Here is a 23,410-nt window from a genome sequence, read left to right on the forward strand (position 1 = left end):
GTATAGTAAGATAGCACTTAGTATAGTATTATAGGGAAGTGCTACTCTTCATTTGGTGTGAATGCCAAATAACAGAATTATCAAGTAATTCTTGGTTAGAAAAGCTAGAATGAGAGAGTGGTTATTTTTTTTACAGTGTGTACAAGAGTTGGAAAATGCTACTGTGTCATAAGTCTGAAAAGATTTAAGGCCTTTTTTGTCTGATTGGTTGCCTACCTCCTGAATTACAAAATAAGCAAGAATACAAGGTTTTATGCTTGCATGAAGTTTATTGATATATTAGGCTTGGTGGCAGACTCCACCTTGAACGTTGACTCAAACAGCCTCATTTTCGGCATCTGTTAGGAATAATGTAGCGAATTGTTTAAATTTAATCATGAAACTGAACATGTGAAGTGAGATTAGAAATGCAAGGTCTCCCCTCCTGTCACTAAGCAATAATGAATCTAATCAGTTACTTGTGCATTTGCAGTAAGGTATCCTAGCATTTCATGCTGAAAACAGCCATTTTATCCGTTCTACTATAAGTCCAAAAAGGGAATAAGTAAATGCCCATCGCCTTAAGATATTTTGATGACTGAGAATTGTCACCATAAATATAGTCACTGTGATACTTGAACCAATTCCCACCAGTTGTTCTAAGTAACCGAATTCCTTGGTGTGTAGGTATAACACTTGTATTATATACTCTTAGCTAGTCTCCCTACTTCCTCTAATGACCTCCTCCTGACGTCCCATCCTTTCCCACGTAGCAGCCAGAGGATCTATCATTTTTCTGGTTTCTCATTGAACTTTCAATCCAAATCTTTCTCCTTGGTATGCAGAGACCCTGAATTATGGTCTTCTCTTCACGTCTCCAGTTTCCTCTTATGTACCCTCCCCTACCTCCCACTTGCAGTACCTCCAGCCCCCATGTTCTTTCCTGCCCTAGAACTCTGGGGCTCTTGGCAAGGCCGGCTGCTTTCATACTCTGGGCTTAAAGGCGGGCTGGCATCAGTACCATGTTTGTTTTCTTCATAATCCTTAACACATTGTAATTTTTTGTCCATCTCCTCCACTAAGGTATACAGTTCATGTTTTGCTCACTGTCCTGTAAACACGTGGGGGACAAGGGGCTAGCTAGCACAGTACCTGGCATCAAGTACCGGATGAATGAAAAACTTTTAAATGAGTGATAAAATTCATATCTGTGATTAATTCCAGTTGTCTCTTTAGCTCTAATGTGTTTCCAATCCATTCTACTATATTCACTCTAAGAGGGAGTAAACTCTTACTACCATTTATTGGGTATTCCATATATAATCTCTTACCTTGCTCTCCAGTTGTTCCCAGCTCTTTTGTCTTTGCTCCTCCCTACCCCTTCAATATGCCAACTAGATTGTAAATTCCCACATAAGACTTTTCAAATCCATCCCCTTTTAGCATTTTCCAGGGGGCTAGACACAGAACCAGGTGTTCAAAAGTGATTGGGTTGATCGGTTCATGTATTAGGCACCAGATCCTTGGTGTGAGTCATAACGGTACAGTGCACTGCTGTGCATTATTAGTAATTGGTGATAAGCTGGAGGCAATAATCTCATCAAATTAGAGTATACCCTAACTCACTGCATATCTCAGTTCAATTTATTTTTTAAAAATATCTCAGTGTCCAGGTCAACAAATCAAAATGCTAAAAATTCATGTTTTAAGGCCTACATATTATGGTAGGAAAATTTACCTACCAGTTTTATGTTTCTGCTTTGCGAACATGGGCAGTAGTCACGGTTATTTCTCCAGCAATACCATAACTTCCAAAGGGAGTATGTTTGTCACCAGATCCTGAACCTTTTTTGGCTACATCTTCTACCGGGAAAGCAACAGAAAGAAAAACTGGGCTTTGTGGCCTGGGGACATCCTGTCCACTTGTAGGAGGACTAGCATTCTGGGGGTTAGGGGGCTGTTTCTGGAATTTCTGGTCTGCAGGAACAGCAATGGGTACTTGGACTGCAGCATATCTCTTCAAGGTGTCTGACTGGGGAACAAGCGCATGACCAGGAAGAGGTTTCCAATCCTGTGCTTCCTGAACACTGGAGCCTACTAAAATAAAAGGTGGGGCACTGGTCTTCTTGCTGTCGTCCATCATCACATAAGTTGGAGAAGTAACTTTCGGTGGATGCTGCAGAAACTGTGGATCCTTAGGATTAGATAAATAGAGGGTTGCTTGGGGGAAAGGCCCCGGTGCAGGTGGCGGTGATGGGCGACTTTGTTGATTCATATCAGTTAGACAATAAAGGGTCCACATGTTAGAATATGGTGGTGGTTGTCCTGCTTCGCTTGTTGCTATTGCTATAAAAAAAAAAAAATTTGCAGGCATTAGAGGTTTGGTCTCTGTATCAGGCGCTATGCACAGAAATGTCTTTATAAATTTCGTTTACATATAAATAAACAGCTGTAGTAAATATGTGCCATAAAGCATGCTATAGAGAGGGCTAAGTAAATTGTGTTTGGTAATGTGAAAGGAGAGATTCTCTACAGTTGGGAAATGAGAACAGTGCTGTGAGGCAAGGCAGGGACACTAGAGTTGTGGCTGAAGAAGCAATCTCATTCTAAGTTGCTGTTTCTAGGTACTTAAACTTTAGACATGGCTTCTACAGGGTCCTTGAGAGGAAATGGAAAATCGACAATTTCAGCTTTACCAAAAAATTAATTGAGCATGTTAAGCCACTGGAAAAAAGGGTTAATTCATCTGCATAGTGATTCTTTTCTTTACGAAAGAAATCCACACTAGGTATCATCTTTTGATCACATAGTCAAATCTCTTTGGCCCTTCAGGTACCATTACCTCCCATTAATTTGTCACCACACAAAACCATCACATAATCTAGGACTCAGAACCCCAGAGAGCACTGCTTTTAGGCAAGGCTTGAAATCAAAGGTCCGAGGCGGCAGTAAAAGGCTGGTTGGTCCCATAGCGGTTCTTTAAGAAAAAAAGTTCTAGACATACCCTCCATCTACGTACACTAAGGACTCTATAATATCCAGTTTGACTTGCCTAATAAAGATAGTACTGTCTTTGAGAACTGAGTCCTAGAAGATGGGATGGCAGAGAAAAGGTCCCTGATGGAACAGGTGAAGTTGGCCCACATGTGCTGGGTTCACCTGTCCTTGGTGCAGCTTATCTTCCCCCAGAAAAGATAACACTATGCACATGATTAAGCTAGTGTATTTTCAGTAGTTTCAGAAATTTTCAATTGATCCTTGAAACTAATTTAAAAATACGCACAAGCCAAGTCCTCAGATTTTTGTTAAATATCCTCTTAATGCTTGCTTGGTAATAGTTAAGCACCTGAAAACAGTGACTTGGTATGGAAATGCCGCTTAAGCCACAAGTGTGATGCCAGCCTCACACGTTACACTCCCAGCACTGGCTTCTGCCTTTTCAGCTGTACAGAATCCCTGTCACACTGCCAGACAGAATTTGATCTCTAAACACCTGCTTTGGTAACATTTCTTTGTCATTCTGGCTTTAGTAAGAGTCAAAGTTCAGAGAGTTTCTGCAAAAGGGATGGGGGAAGTTGGCTCATGCCTGGCCCATCTTCCCCTAAAGGGAGACAGGCCCCTGCACTTGTCTAGGAGGGTGGGCAAACCAAATGCCATAATTAGATCGAGATGGAGGTCAAATCATGTCTGTGTCACAGGAAAGCAGCGGCGATAGTTCAGCAGCCAAAAAAAAAGCAGCTTGATGTGGGCACTTGTGGGGGAACTGACAGAAGAAAGCCAGTCATCTTAGCTGTTCCCATCATTGCTCAAGTGCCTGACTGTTCTTTCTGCTGCTGCTCCCCTGCTCCCCTGTGTGACAGATCTTCATCCTGACCTGTCCCCTCTCCATCCAACAATGAAGCTGCTCCGTCAGCTGCGGGAAGCTCGCAGGCAGGAAATCAGTGCTTGACCCAGCTCCCCAAACCAGGTTGCAGAGCTCTCCTGACTCCATGTGAAAGCACAGTCAAACACACCACCATTTCTTTCACTTTTAAAAGGCCACCACCTATGTAAATGCATTGCTGTAGTTTGATTTTACATTCACAAGTGAGAAATTGGATACCAATACCTCTTAATGACAGTTTTGTAATAGGAGTATTCAGATTGCAGACCTAACTAAAGGCTCTGTTTTTCACTACATATGTTCAAAAGAATAACACAGAAGTGCTAATGACCAAACTTTTAGACCTAATTTTGGTGATGTCACTTTAAAATCACTCATCTCATAAAAGTAAAATCTCAAATACAACAAAGCCTTTAAATAGGTTTGGCATTTTAAAAAACGATTGAAAGTAAGACGTCTGACCAAATCTTCAGAGAGCCTACCTAGATGGTTACCTGAAATACAAATGTCACCTGAAATGTAATATTTAACTTTGTAAGTATCTGATTTTCTTACCTGGCTTCATCAAACCTTGTTCAGGTGCTGCTTCCCATTCTGGTTCGATTTCTGGTTCAGTAAGACTTTCTGGACCAGGAGGAGGGGGGCCACTAGATGATCTTACAGATGTACCTGAGTGCACAGTTTTTGTAGCTTCCCCAGAAAGCACAGGTTTGACCCCCATCTCCTGGGATGCAAAGTTTTCCCATGACTTTTCCTGCTCAGGGACTATCGCAACGATCTCCACTTCAAGGTGCAGAGATTTTTCAGAGCCTACTACATTGGCAGAGCCCTCTGCATCCAGGGATAGTGCAGATGGACCTTTCAAAAAGGTGTCAGAGATCACAACTGTTGCTTCTCCCTCCACATATACTGAGGAATTAAGTTTTGCATCCTCCAACTGTGCAAATTTTGCAGAATCTACAGATTTTTCAGATGTGCCTGAGTCTGTCTTGAGTGTAGGTGTGGAACTAACTGGTGGTAACAGCTCATTTTCTTTAAGAGAAGCAGCTTGATCGGGTAAAGGGATGACTATTTGTCCTGGCATTAGCTCGACATAAGTAACTCCTTCAATCACAGGGTCATCTTTATAGACAGATGATATACGAATGGCTGATGTAACCTCAGTATCAGCCTGCAAAGGGACCTCAGGAGCTTGATCATGAGCAGGAGGTTCTTGTTCATCCTGCAAGGGGAGTAAGGAAGCCGTTGGTGGTTCAGCCTTATTGTCTTTAGGTTTAGAACCCAAGTCTACATGGCCAGATGTTTGGCTCACAACCTGCCTTGCTACCCCCTCATCAGAATACGCAACAGAAGCAGCTACCATGTTATCTTCAGCAGCCTCTGAGCTCAGCACCTCGTTGGAAAAAACAGGCATACTTGTTGCCACATCCACCATTAAAACGTCAGACTGATCATAATGAACAGATGAAACTTTACCTAACATCTGAGCAGCAAACTGAGCTGGGTCAGCTGGGACATAGGCAACCTCTGGTGAGACAGCTGTTGGACATGGTGATGAGGGTGGGGTAGCAGTCTTAGGAGTAGATGCCTTTGAAGGACCACTAACTGCTTCTTCACTTGTCGCCTCAGGCTCTTGGGGGAGCTCAGCATGAACTGATGGGAACTGAGTGGTTTTGTTGCTAAACTGTGGTCCAGCTATATTGTCCTCCTCTGTGTCTGTAGATTTTTCCATCCGTGTAGGTTCTTGGGAAACTGTAGATGTTTCTCCTGATTCTTTTACATATTCTGGTTTCTTCTCTTGTGTCGTTCCTTCTGACCACTTCTCAACTAAAATAACAGCCAGATGATTAATAAGTATATATTTCCCAAATGAAGAATTTTAAAGAAAGCAGCAATGGGCTGAGCATTCAAATGTCAATATATATACAAGTACAAAAGAGTTTTATTTTCCAACATCTGTGATTTAGTGTGGGTAAAGAAACTTTCCTGTCCTGTGCCATCAAAACACACCTCAGTTCATCTTAGAAATAACTGACTCCAAGTAGCACAGAGACAACTAATGATCAGATACCACTTTCATCAGAGGAAAGATTCTGACTGCCTAGAAATAAGGAAGCCGAAAATCTCCATGGAAAAAGCTACCGATCCAAACTTTGGCACACAACTAAAGAAGAAGAAGAAGAAGAAAAAAAGACTTCTATCTGGCTAATAAATACCTAATCTTTAGCTGGTATAACAGTAATGAAACATGCTGTTATATTAATAAAGGCATTCCTCAATTTAAGGAAATTGGTATATAAAGTCTTAATGAATTGGAAAACTAGAGGACTAGAGGGTATTATTACATTAGCACATGTCATATATTCCAACCTAAAATGGTAGCAAGGTGTGATAATGCAGCCTACTGGTCCTACTGTACCAGCCAAGAGGAGCAGAAAAAGAGATCTCTGGATCCAAAAGTAGGGTCTGAGTGAATGAATCCTCAGGCATGAGGAAAGTCTTTGGACAGCCTGGGAGGTTCAAGCCAGCTGGTGACATTTAGAAACTCCTAGAGCTAGAAAAATCATTTTCTGCTTGTCACCCACACATTTGTGTAACCACCTTGGTTGTTCCTCATCTAACGTTTTCATACCTGCTTGCTTTACTGAGGATTTTCTCTCAGGGAAGCATCTCCCTAATGTAATGAAATCTGCAGGAAAAGTAGAATTTGCTTTACAATAATGTGTTTGCTTCAAGTCAAAACTTTCAGGACGTTTTCATAGGTTCGGGTGCTTCCTAAAGAACAGAGTTTTACAGTGGCTCCTTCCACAGCTGCTAATTTCTTGTAAACTCAAGTCAGGTGTCAAGTTCTGGACATGGATTAACACACCAAAAATGTGCAGGAAGGAAAAAAAGCTACATCCACTCTTGCCTCCCTCTGCTTAGAACAATACCTCATTTTTCTAACCATTCTCCGTTTCGGGACTTCCCCACGCACAAAGTCCTTTATCCACTAATGCACTTGACTGGGTGCTTGTGCTGTGTGTAAGCCACTGTACTAGGTCACTGTTGAGGATATAAACATTAAGATGAAATCTCATAAAGCTAATGTTCAGTAGGGGAGATAAGGTAGGTAATAGAAATATAGGTTAAAAAAAAAAGTATTAAGTACCTAAAAGTATTAAGTATCTAAATGGTTCTATTAAAGATCTATGGACATTCAGAGGAAGAAAATAATCTGGCTGGAGGAAACTTTATTTAAATAAGTCTGGCCTTACACTTAAGATACAGAACGCTGCAAAACTATTGCAATTATAACAAGGGAAAGCCAAATCACAAAATATGTTGACAGTGGTGGGTGTAGTAACTAAAATATGTATGGGATACAATGGCTTTATTTTGTTACTCTTTGAAAAAGAGAAGGGACAGGTGTGGAAGGGGCCCCTCACAATTGCCCCATCCAGGATGCCAGAGAGCCCCCTGTGGAAAAATACAGGTCAAAACCAGCCCTGTCCATTCCGATTTCCTTTATTAGAAACTTTACCAGACTCCCTTGTCCAGTGAGACAGAGTGGAAGTCTCAGGCTTCTCAGAAAGAGTTTCCTTTCTTAATGAAGGGAACGAGTGTCACTGGTGCCACTTTCTCTTCCTTCCTGACTTAAATGTGGACACAGTGCCTAGCTCAGTGGCATGAGGGGCCAAGTAAAATACGCTAAGAATGACAGCCTAGATAATTGGTGCTTTTTTATTATAACATTGGCAGCAGAATGAACACCACTTCCAGATACCTTGTTTTCTAAGTCATAGTTAATTGGTTTTCTGTTACTTGCAGCTGAACACTTCCCTGATACATGGCATAATTAGAAGCAGTAAAGAAACATGAAAGGGGGGTTATGGTACATGCCGCTTTTTAAATACTATGTCTGTTTTTATTTGGTGAATTCAGTAATATACATTTTCTCATTGGGCATTTGTTGAATTCATTATTTGAAGATTAGATAATACATTGTACTTTTTTAAACTTACTGTCTAGAAAAATTTGTGCTATGTCCCATACACCCTCTCTGTGGTATAAGGCTGGTTTTCAAGACGATGCTTTTGAATTTCCTACATCAGAATCATGTTCGGTGAATAGTTTTACTTCTTCCTTCCCAATATGTACACTTTTTTTCTCTTTTGTTTCTGTTTGCCTTATTGTACTGACTAGAATCTACAGTGCACTGTTGAACAGAAAGTTGATATTAGATATCTCTGTCCTGGTTCCAATCTGAGGGGAAAGTATTCAGTATTCACCACTAAGTATGTTAGCTATAAGGTTTTTTATGCATACACATTATTAGATTTAGGAAGTTCCATTTTATTCCTTGTTTGCTTATAAACGTCTTTAAAGGTATTTCTTGTAAAGCAGGTCTGATGAGAATGGATTCTCTTAGCATGTCTGTCAGAGAATGTCTATTTTGCTTTCATTTTTTAAAGACTATAATTACTAGGTATATTCTAGGTTGGCAGTTTTTGCTTTCGGTACTTTAGAGATGTCATTCCATTATCTTTTGGCTGTTATGGTTTTGTTAAGAAATCAGGTATTTGTCTTATTATTCTCCTAAAAGTAATATGCCTTTTTATCTTGCCTGTTTTCATGATTTTGTCTTTATCTTTTTCAGCAATTTGACCATGATGTATCAAAGTGTGGTTTTCTTCATATTTATCCTACTGTGGGTTCACCAAACTTTTGATACCTTTCAATTAGACTGGGCCAATTCTAAGCCATTATTTTTTCAAAAAATACTTTCCCATTTATTCTCTATTCTCCTCATGTAACTCCTCCAATTACACATTAGTCCTTTTGATCATGTCCCATGTATGTCTCTTACACTGTCATGTTGTTTTTCTCTTTACTTCAATTTGGATATTTTCTATTGCCCTATTTTTTAGTTTTCTAATTGTCTTCTGCTAGTGATGCCATCCAATAAGTTTTTAGTTAGCTGTTATGGAATGACCATTTATTTATTTTTAGATTCTATCTCTGTTGAAGTTCTTTGTCTTTTTCATCCATTTTTCCATCTTTTCAAAACATATTAATCATAGTTATTTTCAGTTGTCATGTAGTAATTATAATATTTGGACCTTCTTTGGGTCTGCTTCTAATGAGTATGCTTTATTTCTTGATTATTAGTCACTTCCTTCTGCTTCTTTGAATGTATAGTAATTTTTAATTGTATGCTGGAAATTACAAATGACATACTGTATAGGTTCTGATTTGGTGTTGCTCTTGCTTTAATAATGGTAAATCTCATCCTTCTGAAACATGATTTTAGATTTTGTTAAAGTGGTTATTTCATCTTTGTTCTTCTAGGACACTTTGTTCCTAGGGTATGACCTTCCTGGGTTCTCAACTGAATTGCCAAGTTTTCTTAAGTCTTTATTTTGGCTGGGCCCAAACTCCAAAGCCTCCCCAACAGCATACCACTTCTGAAATCCCTGCTTAGCTTTTAATCTCCCAATAGCTCTTCTCTGCTAAGCCTCCTCAAGCCTTACTCCACATGAACAGCTTAGGAGTAGGCCAAAAAGAAATATTTTTGCAATTTTGGGGGATCCCTCTTTGCAAATGCCTCATCTGTGGTACTTTGTTGCCCAAAATCCAACCACATGAGTAGCCCTGCAGAAACTCTGCTTCTATTTCCTCTTCCCAGAGAAACTTCCACTCTCTGCTTGGACTCTATTTCCCTGCACAAGAATTTGAAAAATGCCACCAGAGTGAATGTAGGGCTCAATTTCTATGACTCTCTTCTCCTAAGAATCCAGGCACAGGACTTTATTTAATATAATTTCTCCAGGTTTTATGATTGTTTACGATAGGAGGGTAAGTCCAATATTAACTACTCCATTATAGCTGAAACTGAAATCTTTCCCTACTGAATTACACCTAGCACAGCATCTAGCAATGAGTAGGAATTGAAATATTTGTTAAATGAAATAATGAATTAGATTTTAAGGATATATAGGACTTAAAAGGTAAACAGGGGAGGGAAGGGAACTCCTGAAGGAAGAAGTAGCATAAATCAAAATGAGATGACTTGAAATTACTTCAGGTGATGACAAGTCGACTGTCTGTTGCATAAGGTCTATGAAGATATGAAATGAGATGATTGCAAAGGTAGGATAAATTCAAACCATAGAAATCTTTACATGCCATGGTCTTGTGAAGGGATAAAAATTTATATACTATGACTTAACATGTTAGAAAGCATTACTTTCTCTAGCCGATCTCAGTTTGTATTAAAAAGCTTATTTCCAAGTGGCAAAACTATGTTAAAAATATTTGTTTCTTCTAGTTTAAAGGTCTCTTTTGGTTAATTATTCAGTCTTTAGGAGTATTATTCTTTTATCAAAGGTTCTCTGACTTCTAAAGAGGGCACTTGAATGCTAGAGTAAGCTCTGGCTCTGATCTACACGTCGTCAGTTTCTGCTGGCTCTCAGTTAACCTCTGGCAAAGGCATAACTCATATTGCTTAGGCTCTGGGTATTGGCCTCTGACTCAGTTGTATTTACTGCTCGAGTGTTCTACTTTCTGGAAAATGTGGCCAGTTTACTTATTTCACTCAGGGCCTGGGAGATCTCCTTCTTAATTTGGTCCTCTTTAGCATCTGAGGCCAGTTTTTATTTTATTCCTAGCTTGGACATCATGTACAATAGCTCTCTGCTAGCAGGTTGAGAAACGTCACTTTTTTCCCATGCTGATTCCTTGCTATTCAGCACTCTGGGACAATCTAAACACATATGGACATACTAAAAGCCATACACAGGTCACAGGAAACCAGCAATATCTCAGGCCCATCTAAGAAAGATTCTCCATTATTTCTAATCTGTTGCTTCAAATGAAATTCTTCTGTTCAACAATTATTTACCGAATATTTGATCATGACAATTACTGTGTAGGTGCAGAATGTAGAATCTGTCCTGCTAAATGCAGTGCCATGCTAATCACACAGCTTCTTTGAGAAGTATGCATTCTTCTAGACAGCACCCAGGAAAGCAAAAAACAAGCTTCCTACTCAGGTTTTATGGAATTAAATCAGAGATTCTACCTACCTACCTAGTCTCCAGTTCCAATCTCAGCTGCTAGTACACTTCATGTGCTACCCACACTCAAGCACCACAATCCCACTGCCAAGGACTTTCCATTTCCCTTTCCTTTGCAGCAGGAAATGACTGTATATCCTATCCCTTTTCCCCTTCCTCTATGGCTCACACAAAGTAAAAACTCGATTCTAGTAGCTTTGGCTCTTAAATCAAAACTCGGCTCTGGAAATTTCAAGAAAATCTTAACAAAAACAGGTTCCCACAAAACTCCAAAGTTTTAGCTTTCTTACTATGAACTTTTGAAACTCAGTATTGAGTAACAACTTCCTTGCCCCATGTTCTACTTGCCTTTTCCTTAAGGCAAATGAATGCTTCGGTGAGTAGAGAGCAACAGGACAAACAGGAATAATTATACACTAGTTTCATATTTTTTCGAAAGTATCCCTACAACACTGAAGAGTTTGGATTTTGTGAAATATAGGGACCTACCAAAGTTTCTGGATAGCAGACGTTGTTCTTTCACATACTGACTCTTGTCTCCTAGTGTTCCTGACCTCATCTTGGCAACCTGGTTTCCTGTTCTAGCTTTCTTGGTTTGCCATGTCTGCTTCCCACGTAGGCCTCTCCTCTCCTAATCCTGACACTGTTTTCTCTGTCTCTAGTCTAACAATCTGACTCTAATTCTTGAATATAACCATTGCTCAATAATTTATTTGCCCTTTTTAGTATAGACAATTCCCCAACTGATTAACTTACCAGAATGGAATAGCATGAAGGACCTAAGACTCTCTCCCAAAAACACTGCCAGATGATCATTCAAACCGTTTTTAAACTTAATGAAATTCTTACACGGTAATGAAATTCTTAACAACCTTGCCTAGGCAAATGGTAGACTTCAAAAGAAAATATTTTTATAGACATACTACCCATCACTGTGTTCAGGGAGTCAGCATAGCCTTATTTGAAAACATGCCCAGGAAAGTGCAGTGTTACCAGACTTTTACAAAATTTAGTACAGACAGTCCCGAAGTAGATATATTCCTTATTTGTTTGCAAGAGTGTATAGCCAATAGGATATGTAACCAACTATAAAAATAATGCATAAAAATAGAATTTGGCATAAGAAACTAAAAATTATATTTAATATGAATAAAAAGGCAATATTTAATGATATGCATAACTATGCTATGCATAGCTATGGTGCTGTATAGAAACTGAAATTGGGCCTGATGATCAGCAGCAGTTCATGACTGTAATTATTGCTGTGTGGCCAAGCCAAGAATGTCCAGGATCCATTAGGAAAGTCAACAGGGTAACTCAGGTGGGAGATCAAGGTGGGCTAGGCCTTCTTGATACTTCAAAAGAGGTGGTTATTTCCTACCTATGTTGGAAGCCAAGACAGAGCAAACACTGGAAACGGGACTCAAGTAGGCTTAGGGGGATGGAAGGTGATGGTGCTGTTGAGATCTCATTTACTACTCTGAAGAGAAACCGCTGCCCTTTTCACTGAGTGGTGAAAAGATGAGAATTAGCACAATCTGGGCTACAGGTTCCACATAAGAAGCCGACATGAAGAAGAAGTAAAACAGTGGGAGATAATGAGAGGAAAGGGAGCTGATACTCCTTTCCCTTTACTCTTTCAGTTCAAGAATTTAAGGTTTTTCCAGCAAAAGCCTAGCATGTTACTAACTATTGTGGAAAGAGCATGAGTCATGTTACTAGGAAGATCTAAGCTTCCTACCCAACTCTACCAATTATTTAATATTTAGAAGATTGCAAGTTTTTTAACCACTCCCAAGCATCAGATTTCTCTTGAGTTCTTGAGTCAAATTGCAGTGATGTCACCTACCTTATAAAGTTGTCTTAATAAAGGAAATGTATTTTAAGTGCCTAGGACAAAACAGCTACTCAATTAATTCCATTGCCGCCTTTTCCTAGCATATACTAAGTGGTGGAACTTGAAAGACAATTCTTTTGCCTAAAATATCCCAATTAATGTTTCATTTGAATAATGAAACTCTCCTGAGAAGATCAAGAAATGGGAGAACTTTCTTTGATTCATATGGTAGTGAGGTCTGTTTAATCAAATTGCAGAAAGAGGATCTAAGAATGTGTTTCATAGCATAAGTTGCCTTAGAAATGGACACGTGTGGGTAAAATGCCACAATGAAGGCTTACATCATTGTAAGGACCAGCTTAAAGATTCTAGGCTCTGGAAAAATGGGAAAGATGTGAGAGAACAGAAAAGTGAGAAAAGTCTGTTCCCACATGTTTCCCCCCACCCTCCTCCATCACCTCACTGCAGAAAACTTTGAAGGCACTGGGAAGATAGATAAACACTACTGGCCCTGTGGTGAGGCCTACCAAAAATGAGGCCCCTTCTAAGGAAAAGCCCAGGATGAAGTGTTCAATAACACAAATGGTACATGTAGGGATGTACTTACCTCCATGCTTTCCAGGCATATGGGCAACTTGGTAGTAATGCCAGTAGGCAGTGAACTAACTAGTTTGGGAATAACTTTGGCAGATACAGCATTCCCACTGAGCATTCTTATGAAACACGTCTTTCATGCTCGCATCTGCTGTCTGGGAGATGAATGAAGACCAATACACTACGGATAGCATTTAGCTCTTGCCCACATCACTGAGTTCTAATACCCGGTGCTGTCCTTAGGCTGGATATAGCCTCATGCTGAAGAGACTGAAAGATCAGAATAAAGGTCACCTGACTTAGTCCTCAAAGAATGGTTTTCCCAATATTGTGAGTCATGGAAAGCCTGGAAGAGCTACAATCCTTGGGACCAATAAAGGAATATGCCACCATCCATATTTAATTCTGGGATCCACATAAGTTCCATTTAGAGAATGAAGATGCCACCCATATTTTTGAATATTGAACCACCATGCAGCCAAATTTACCCAGAGCTCCCAAAAGAATAGCAGTCGAGGAATTAAACCAGTGAGAAGGAAGGAGAATGTCACTCAGGGGAGGATATGCCCTATACCAAGGGGGAACCTTATGGTGCCTGTTTATCTGTGGATAAACATAGTGACGCTTTCCTGGATATATGTGGGCTCGTGCCATCTCTGTGATAGGACCTGAGTTAATGATCCTGTTTGTCCATTTGGGATGACAATAAAAGGCAGACAGACAAATGAGCCCAGCTGATATTAGACAGTAATACTGAACTCTGTATTTTCTGGTCATACCTTCATACTACCTTCCCATCTTCCAGGTAAACTAAACAAGTAATGTTCACGTCTACTCTATTGCCTAAAGAGCAATTTGTTTCTACGGCCATACTGTTAGCCTACTTTTAGGATTATCTGTATACTATGTCAATTTCCTTGATATCTGTAGTTACTAGAGAAGAAAAGCAGCAGTATCACCTACCTGCCTTGCCTCAATTCAAAGTATGGCTGCCCCATTAGTTCAGTATGTTAATTTTGAACCCTGAGTTCAAAGACATTAACTTAGTTGGACCAAAATCCACATCAGTTTAGTCTACTTGCTAAGTTGAATGGTGAGTAAATTCTACAGTACACAAATTAGCCTCAAAGGCTACCAGTTAGTTATCTTTCACCATGAAGAGTCACTGACTTCATCACCATTCTCAAATAGAGTAAGCCTGCATACTCGCATAGCTCTCAAACATAGCTCCTAGTATAGAGGACACAAGTACAAAGCATAATAACCTTGAATGCCTGGGAAACCAGGCTTATGGAGAAGGGGAGGGTCAATGTTCTAGCACTTGTCTGTATACCCTGCTGGTGGTAAGCAAATCTTGGACCTGTTTCCTGTGGTAAGCTGAGAATGCCATCAGGACCCTGCAGAGAAGGAGCCCGACGAGGCAATAAAATATTCCTAAACCATGGAGATTCACTCTCCTGCCCCTTCAGATGCTGACTATTGCTATTTTTAATCTTGCTGTCTGTTTTGGGTGTCTCTTTCACTGCAGGTCCAAACCCTCATGACTTTTATATATTCCTAGGTCTTACTCCTGATTTCTCCCTATCTTGGCTATGTCATTGTCTACTAACATCACCAAAGTGGCAGAGTATAAAAGTGGCTGAAACTCAGTGATCTCACCTTTCTCTATGATCATTCCAAAATTGTTGATCAACCAATGTAGCAAAAATTTAGTTATTTCCCCACACTGACCCATGAGTCTTGATTTTTTTCACAAAATTCTGCCAGAAGTTTTTTCTTACCATTCTATTAGACATGTATGCCTATCCTTCAGATTTGACCAATATATACCCTTTTGCTTATATAGTGATCTTCCTAAATTTTCATCATGTGAACTTTGCCTTTCTCATTTCTCCCCCTTTTTCTTTGCTCCTCTGCTTGCTCAATTTCATGTTGTTGTGTTCACATAAGATAAATATTTACACATAAAACACTACCTTTTTTATCAGCAGATATACAGAGCCTGTGTCAAAGAGCCTGGAGGATACCACTCTATATGAAAAACAATCTCTTCTCTACATAGAGACATACAGAAATGATGGTCAGTGACACCTAATTGATTTCCTGCCCTCCAACCTGGACTGCAGTTAAATCATCTTGGGGAGAAAAAAAAGGTGGTGGTTAAACTTCTCTTTGTAAAAATCTTCCAAGGAGAGTGTCTATACAACTTTCCTAAGTAATGTATTTCATTGTAACTTGAGTATGACCACAAAATCCAAATTTCCTCAAGTTCACTGTACTTCCCTAAAGATAGGGCATACTGGAAAGGGTTTGAGTCATAGTTTTACACACACTGTTCTAGGTCTCATTATACCAAATGGTTTGCAAAAGATGTTTCTTATTTTTGCATTTTTAAGATCTAGAATCCTCCCAAAATGTTAGTCCCCAGATTTAAAAAAACCTGATTCAATAATAATAAAGCATCAGCATTTTGACTATTTAAACATAAACAGTATGATTAGCTATGATTAGCTAAACATTTGTGGGCATCTTTAGTTTGAGCATATGCTATTAATGATGCAATAATTTATAACCGGTATTCTTAAATTATTACCACTTGTGGTACTTACCTTTGCATTGATGAAATTGTTTAACCAGATCTTTTATATCCAGAGAAGGTTTCTCTGAAGGAATAAATACAGGAAATCAGTTACAAAAAATCCCAACTTAAAAATACTTTCTTTTTCACAGCAACAAATATATAATCTAAAGCAGTAACAAACCTTCTCTAAACACAATAAGTTCTTTAAAATAAACAGCTGCAAACTGGGTGATGTTTTGTGGATTGGTTTTGAGAACGGCTCTGCTAATTCCCTCGAGCAGAGTCTTGAGGCCATAAGGTACGACAAGTCTGGGCTTTGAAGAAATCATTTTGGTAGGATGTCTGTAATCTCAACTAAAATGAAGAAAAACAAAGTCTTATAAAAAAGGTTGTGGTTAAAATTTTCTATACAAAATGTTTCTTATGAGTTAACTATAGTTTCTGAGGACACATCTGTTAAAATTATTAGCTTTAGTTCTAATCTCTCAGTGTTTATTTTAGTAAAATGGGTTAATTCTTGATGGTAGTTAAAAAAAATCATGTTACCAATAGCTTTTTAGGTGCTATTAAAGAAATCCATGGGAAAAGCCCTGCCAGGAACTCCAGGATATTAAAAACAAAGAACAAAAAACCAACAAAACTTGTTTCTGTAAAATTCAGTAAATATTTTGTGCAAGAAAATTTCAAGAAAAATAAATTAAGCTGATTTATTTGTGTCTAAACATCTTTCTAAACCACAGGGGCACTGGCTTTTCTGTATATACTGCGAGTAGAGTTACAAAGTAGGGTTTCTGTAAGAAAATGTCTTTTTATCTCATTTTTCTAAATATATCCCTAGACACATTGATCATCTAAGTATACATTTTTTAAATTTAACACTCAGAATAGGCATAAATTACATGTGGTATTATACCACTCACCACCATGCATACCTCTTTTCTCATATCTTCCCTTAACCTCTGCCCTAGTTTTCTATCTCTCCCTTCTCCCGCCTTTTTGGATTTTAAGTGGTACCAAGGGTACTGCACAGTAGAACCTGTAATTCTCAAGAGTTGCAGAGGTTGCCACCCTAAACTGTGTGTCCATGTGTTCTGTTTCATTCTAAAAAAAAAAAAAAAATTAAAGTACATAAATACCTGCAAAGAAAATTAAATATTTAAGGAAATCAGTCCAGTGGTAAATGAAAAATTATGGTAGAAAAACTAGGATGAAGCCACAGGTAAGGTTAGTATTCAAATACAACCCACAGGTCCTACACTTTGATATGGGGTGTTAAATCAGCCCCTGAACTACCAAGCAGCCCTAACAAGATAGGAAACAGTTGGATAAATGATTCGGGTTTTCTGAGATTTAAAAAAAAAAAATTGCTTAGGAGAATCACAGCCATTCTGGACCCTGAGACCCAGGAAAAATTTCTCCTATGAGTCCTCAAATAGAGGAAAATAGTGTGTGATATAATGAACCATGTCCTCAACATCATTCCTACAGTAAATAGGATAACGAGTTTCATGGGTCTAAGTGACAGTTTAGTTACAGCAATTTTACAGGTGGCCAACCTCCAATAAAAAAGCAACTCAGCAAAATGCTGAATATTTAAAAGCACATTTCATCTTCCCAAAGGTCAGGAAAAACATGAATCTGGATTGGCCAAAGCAAACCCTTTGAGAACATAAGTACACTGAATCCCTTAATGAAAACTTACTACCAGAGTGTCATTCAACAAGCTTTACTAAATTAAACCATCTTTTAAAAACCAGCAGCTTTGGCAGACCCACATGCTAAAACGTTAAGGGACACAGACTGGGACATAGGCTGTAATTATATAATTTTTTTAAAAGTATACCCTTTGCACTCCAATATGGGTTGATAGGTCATGTTTTTAATGTGGCTTACCAGTAGCCATGATAGAACTAACACCCTCTCTGCAAGCAGGCAGCAGTTGGTGCTACCAATTGTGGGGCGAGCAGCCATACAGTGACCCTAATCTTTCCCACCCCAGACAGTGTTCCACACCTTGGCAGACTTCATGAATCTGTGGGGCAATTTAATGCCCCAGGACCAGGGATGCTGGGCAGCCTACTATGCAATCCCATGTAAGGAATTCTGCTAAGCACGTTGAGAAATACTGTGACACCAATATAAATATATAAACGGGTAAAGTCCCAAATACATTAGGAGTTGCTGGAAAGTGAACGCTTGACAATTGTCCCCAAATCTCTTTTAAAAGTACTTCAAAAGTAACAAATTTTACAACCTGCACCCCTGCGCCAAACTGTGAACTTCCATTTACCCACTACCACAGGGGGTAAACGCTTGCGTAGGGAAACAGTGCCTTTGGCTGAGGATGCGAGTGGGAGCTTTGGAGTGACAGAAAATGTAACTGGAACACACCACTCACATCCTAAAGACCTACGCCAGGGTCAGTGGGACGGCAGGGCCTGGGCTTGTTTTGCCATTTGGTTTGGAGAGGGCAGTGAAATGTGAGCGATCGCGCATCAACTATTTCAGGAGAGGCCAGGCTGCTGCCACATTCACTGGTGTGGCCAGCCCCTCCCCACGGCCCTCCTACTCCTGTGGCCCTCCGCCTTCCCCAACACTTAAGGAACCGTCCTAACTGCCTCCGGGGCACAGGGGGGACTGCCCCACCTTCTTTCCGGCTACGTTCTAAAGAGCTTCCTTGCTGACTCCTTGCCGGCGGCTCCTGAAGGAGTCAGCGCGCCCAGCTGGCCTTTTATACTCCTGGGAACCGTCAAGGACTACGTCACAAAACCCCGCCCCCACAATGGAAGGAGGCGGAGCTCCAGCAGCCCCAGCCAATAGGGAGCCGAAAGGGACAAAGGCCGGAATTCCGCGGGCCAGGGTGGCTTTGCTTCCATCTTTTCTGAGTACCAACGGGTATAGGGAAACTGGCGTTTCCAAACCGCCAGGGGTCGAGGCGACAGCCTCTCCGCTTTTGGTCGCTCCATCTAAAATAAGAGATGATTTGGAAGAGAAATAAACTTATGGCAGTTCTATCTCGCTGCCACCTCCTCTCCCTTTCACACTACCCATCCCCCCATAATGTTACTCTCGAGTCACTTTTTCAAAGAAGAATTTCTGCCACGGTGTACACAGCAAACACGAGTATAAAGAGAACAACTTTACGCAACACAGTACTTTTCCTCTTAAGAAACTGACCTGTGGAAATTTGGCGTTAATCCCGAAGCTTCTCTTATATTTGGAGTCTTGGCAGTACCTCAGCCATAACCTATCCTCCCCAAACCACACCTTCGCCAGCAACAGGTTGCAAGTCAAGGATTAGTGTGTCACATCAGTTATTTTAACTAAAGGAACATTGGCTCATTTAAAATACCCACTTTCTGCCCTTTCACGTATTCAGGTTTGTATATTTGTGCTAGGCATTAAATAACGCCATAATCATGATTATCAGATGCTAAGCAGCCTTCATTATAACAGATTTTCAAATGTTCAAAAATCAACAAGAACCACTGGAAATCTACCGTTAAATGTAAGGGCACACATCTGACAAAAACCTTTTTTTAATTCAGAGAAAAATTAAGGCTTCTAGAACACTTTGCAATAAAAGCAATGTTGAAGCTCCAAGTCTATATCTATGCTGCACACAGCATTTTCTGGGGATATTAATTCATCCATTTAATAGTTATTACCAAGTGCCCATTATGGAGCAGACAAGTTCTTTCTTGTCACAAGCATATTTTAAAAGGAGAAATGCTCTTTTAGATTTTGATATGATAGGCCTGCAGAGCGTTTTTTTTTTTTTTTTTTTTTTTTTGGTCCATCACTGTCCCTGGCACCACTTTGGTAGTGTAAATAAAAGTGAAGGTGAATGAGGCTGTCATAATTTCTTATGCTTTGGTTTATAATGTTTAACTATCAAAAGTATAATGAAACTGAAAAACCCCAAGTGCAAACATTAGAGACACAATTTATGATGTCATTTGGAATTAGAGACAATTATGCTTGTGTAGCCTAACTAGGTGGGTTATCTTGAACACCTACTAGGTGTTAAGTACTATGCAGAATACCTGTAACTCAGGCGGCAAGGCTTTACTTTCCACATTTCCCCAATGCCGGTTTTGTCCAAGTCTCTCTGAAATGCAAATTGTTAGTGAAAACATTTAACCAAAAAATTTTAAACCACTATTTGCTACTTTGATTTCTAGAACTAATGATTTGATGTGGTTTTACAATTTTCTTACCCTTGTATTCACCTCCCTTTTAATCACTGGAGATCTAACTAAAATATGAATCTGCTCTTATCCATTGCTCCCTGTCCCTTGCCCGCACCTCAAAGTCCTATTCTATAGAAGCCCAAGGTTCTTTTGTGACCTCAAATAACCCCCATCTCACTTTACCATTTCCTTTCCACTTGACTCTCTAGAGATTGGTTCTGAACACCCATGTTGTCACCTCTGTGCCTTTGTTCATGTGGGTACAAGGCCCGAGACATCCTTCTAGCCATCATTTTCACCTGATTGCATTCTTTTTTAAAACTCAGCTTAGAATAAATAAATTAAACAAAACAAAACTCAGTTCAGGAACCTCCTAGTTTAGAAAGCCAAGGGGTGAGCAGCATTTCCTCGACTGCCCCATGACATACTCTGTGACTGAGCATAATCTGGCTACACAATTGTATTAGATCCTTCTCTCAGATTTACTATTTACCAAAAGGTGAAAATGTAGGTCAATGTTTGTCTAATTTAGACCATTTGCATCAAATCACCCTAGGAGCTTGTTAAAAGCCCTCCCTAGAATTTACAGAAATCAGAATCTCAGAGAGGACTAATTTGTAAAACTAAAATTTGAGAGTCACTGGCCTTTGGGAAGAGAAAGTATAAACCAGAGCTCACCTCGCTTACAAGTGTGTTGCTTCTATTTTATACCCAAGTCAATTGGGAGCTAGAGCTCAGCCCTGTTGCTAGTTTTCACAAGGAAGCCAATTATACTGTACTTGAGGATTTTTGCACACTTTACTGAAGGGCACATCTTTAATGGACCAACTTTCCATTTTCTTGCTCCCCTTGTCCTTTTCTTTCTGTATTTCCTCTTCCTATCTTCCAAGTCTCCTTCCTCTACTATGAGCTTCTTGGGATGATACGGGTTTTTTTTGTTTTTTGGGTTTTTTTAAATACAAAATATAACACCAACAGGATCTAAAAATATATAAATGCCAAACAGTACATCATGACTGTGTGAATGTATATCTTCACAGGTACAGAGTCATATTTAAATACTTGCCACCACAATTTGCTTAATGAAGCAATCAAGTAAAAATCAGGTACGCGTTGTCCTTTCATTTTAGTTGGCAGAAATATAAAGTGCAAATTCTGTAAATAGTTGACTTATACAATATCCAATAACTATTCTAATTTTCTGTGACATCTGAAAGTAATTCTTTACTCAAATATTTCACTATCATGTGCTAAAATCATAAAGATATCTAACCCAATAAAAGTAAAATTTTGAATATATTAACCACAAAGGTGCATATACATCATTATTAAACCATGCCTCCACGTGTGTCAAATTATGTGTCCAGAGTACATAAGACATACATTAGAGACTTCTCTCTTCATAGGCACAATCTAATACAAAAATATATGTGACATTTATAAATTACAAGATCCATCTGAGAGCTTCCAAAATAGGGAATAGGAAGGAGTGATATCAATACAAAAAGAGCACACATAAATGCAAATGGCTCCACTTATATGATTATTTTCTTCATCAACAAGGAGTAAGGAGTAATTTACACCAAACTAAATTTCTAGGCAGATCACAGTAGTTCACAGGTTGGATAAGTAATGGCACGCAGGCCAGGTAACTGTTAGAATTACTCAACTCAGAAAAATGTACTCAGATTTCAGTAATCTAATGGTACAGTGTACTTACACTGTACTTTTGTTAATCTTTAGTATCACCACCTACCCCCTTCTCCATGCTCTATCGCCATATTGAGAGATAAACCCCAAGGACTATTACGCACCAAACCTAGGAAAGAGTTTATAAACAGACCTGTTCTTTGACTATTAAAGAAAATCTACTTGATGGTGTTGTAAAGCTGTCTATTCAGTTAAGTGAACTGAACACAAACTTATTTGAAATCCTGAAGGAGAAATAAAAAAATGTTAAAGCGGTTAATGCAGGAATGGTTCTTAAAAAATTATAAAGTACATCTTTGAATGCTGAATAACAAGTTTGAATATTTGGACTGAAATCTTTGAATATTTGGACTGTAATCTTTGAATATTTGGACTGTAATCTTTGAATATTTGGACTGTAATCTTTGAATATTTGGACTGTAATCTTTGAATGCTGAATAATAAGTTTGAATATTTGGACTGAAAATTCAACTGAATAAGTTTGAACAATATTCGAACTCTGAAACAAGAACTTCATGATTCAGAAATGCTCCACAATCCTGACTTTTCACATATACTACAGCGAAGACAACAAAATGGCAAGAGCTATATTTTAAAGATTCAAAATGTTCTTCCCTTCAGCCTGGATGAAACCAGACATCCAATATTTTTAGACACTAATTTTTCTCTTCAGAAAGCATCTACTTGGCTTCTAGATCTACTCATTTCCCAAATGAAAGATAGCAATCTTTCCTTTCTGGCTACTATCTAAAATCTATGCATGATTCACACCAGAAAGAAAGTCAATGTGAATAAACATTTTGGCTTTGTAAGTGGGGAAATATGAAGATAGTTTAACCAAAATCAGTAAAGAATAATCATTTCGGTCAAGGAATTAGATTAAGTAGATTATACCTGTCAACACTTTAAGCTGCTCCCACCCATGTTTTGTTAAGAAATATTAAAGAATTATAATTGGATGAGGCTGTCCTTCAGCTAAAAGGATATGTAAACAAATGACACCCCAAGGTGATACTCTTTAGCTCAATATAATTTTTTTAAAAATCCAATTTTAAGATTGAGCCACATTAGTCATACAATTATGGTAGAAATTCTTAAGTGACTGAGGTATTTTGATTCTTTAAAACCACAGGTGTGCAGTATGGACAAAGAGGTAAATTAAATGACAATAAAAATTAGCAACGGAGGATTAAAAATAACTTTGAGCTCTTTTTATAATATCACATAAACTGAGCTAAGGGGAAAATTATTAAATCCTAACAAAAGACAGTCCAGCAAATTCTTCATTAGCAAATATTTGAGGCAAAAAAATCTGTTCTTTCAAGAATGATCTTTTCAAGTAATATGTTTAAAAGATTCTCAAAAGTTGGTTATTACACAATTTCACAGCGGGAAACTCTTAAAACGTAATCATTATTTATCTAGTCTATAGATTAGGCTTTCTAATAAATTAGTAAAACAGTTATACCTTTGGTTATAAAACTATTTGCTTCTACTTGGTTGACTTTCAAAGAAAAAGGGCTTGTCACTTGGAAACATTTTGTAGAAAATCTAGAGATAAATATTTTTTGATGA

General features: G+C 38.8%; 1 protein-coding gene across 8 annotated transcripts; it reads right to left on the reverse strand.

The window, feature by feature from the left end:
* Positions 1 to 249: 249 nt before the first annotated feature.
* On the reverse strand, positions 250 to 23,382 carry CABYR (calcium binding tyrosine phosphorylation regulated). Of its 8 annotated transcripts, none has more exons than XM_039844325.1 (6): positions 23,304 to 23,382; positions 19,979 to 20,043; positions 16,114 to 16,286; positions 15,961 to 16,014; positions 4,418 to 5,689; positions 250 to 2,325 (listed from the first exon to the last, which is right to left on the reverse strand). In XM_039844325.1, the coding sequence occupies exons 3-6, from the start codon at positions 16,259 to 16,261 to the stop codon at positions 1,727 to 1,729; spliced, it is 2,073 nt and encodes a 690-aa protein (XP_039700259.1). In that variant the 5' UTR covers positions 16,262 to 16,286; positions 19,979 to 20,043; positions 23,304 to 23,382; the 3' UTR covers positions 250 to 1,726. The 8 variants fall into 8 exon arrangements, with proteins under 8 accessions (XP_039700259.1, XP_039700243.1, XP_039700252.1 ...); XM_039844309.1 differs by having other exon boundaries at positions 18,579 to 20,043; XM_039844318.1 differs by lacking the exon at positions 23,304 to 23,382 and adding an exon at positions 20,804 to 23,230.
* Positions 23,383 to 23,410: the final 28 nt, after the last annotated feature.

This window comes from Pteropus medius, unplaced genomic scaffold, assembly GCF_902729225.1.
Source record: "Pteropus medius unplaced genomic scaffold, Ma_sr-lr_union100, whole genome shotgun sequence".
In the NCBI taxonomy this organism is placed as follows: domain Eukaryota; kingdom Metazoa; phylum Chordata; class Mammalia; order Chiroptera; family Pteropodidae; genus Pteropus; species Pteropus medius.

Coding starts and splice junctions, on each gene's coding strand:
- CABYR (XM_039844325.1), bottom strand. CDS start 16,261: ATGATTTCTTCAAAGCCCAGACTTGTCGTACCTTATGGCCTCAAGACT. Junction 16,015..16,113: donor ACTTATTGTGTTTAGAGAAG/GTTTGTTACTGC, acceptor TTATTCCTTCAG/AGAAACCTTCTCTGGATATA. Junction 2,326..4,417: donor ACAAGGTTTGATGAAGCCAG/GTAAGAAAATCA, acceptor TTTTTTTTATAG/CAATAGCAACAAGCGAAGCA.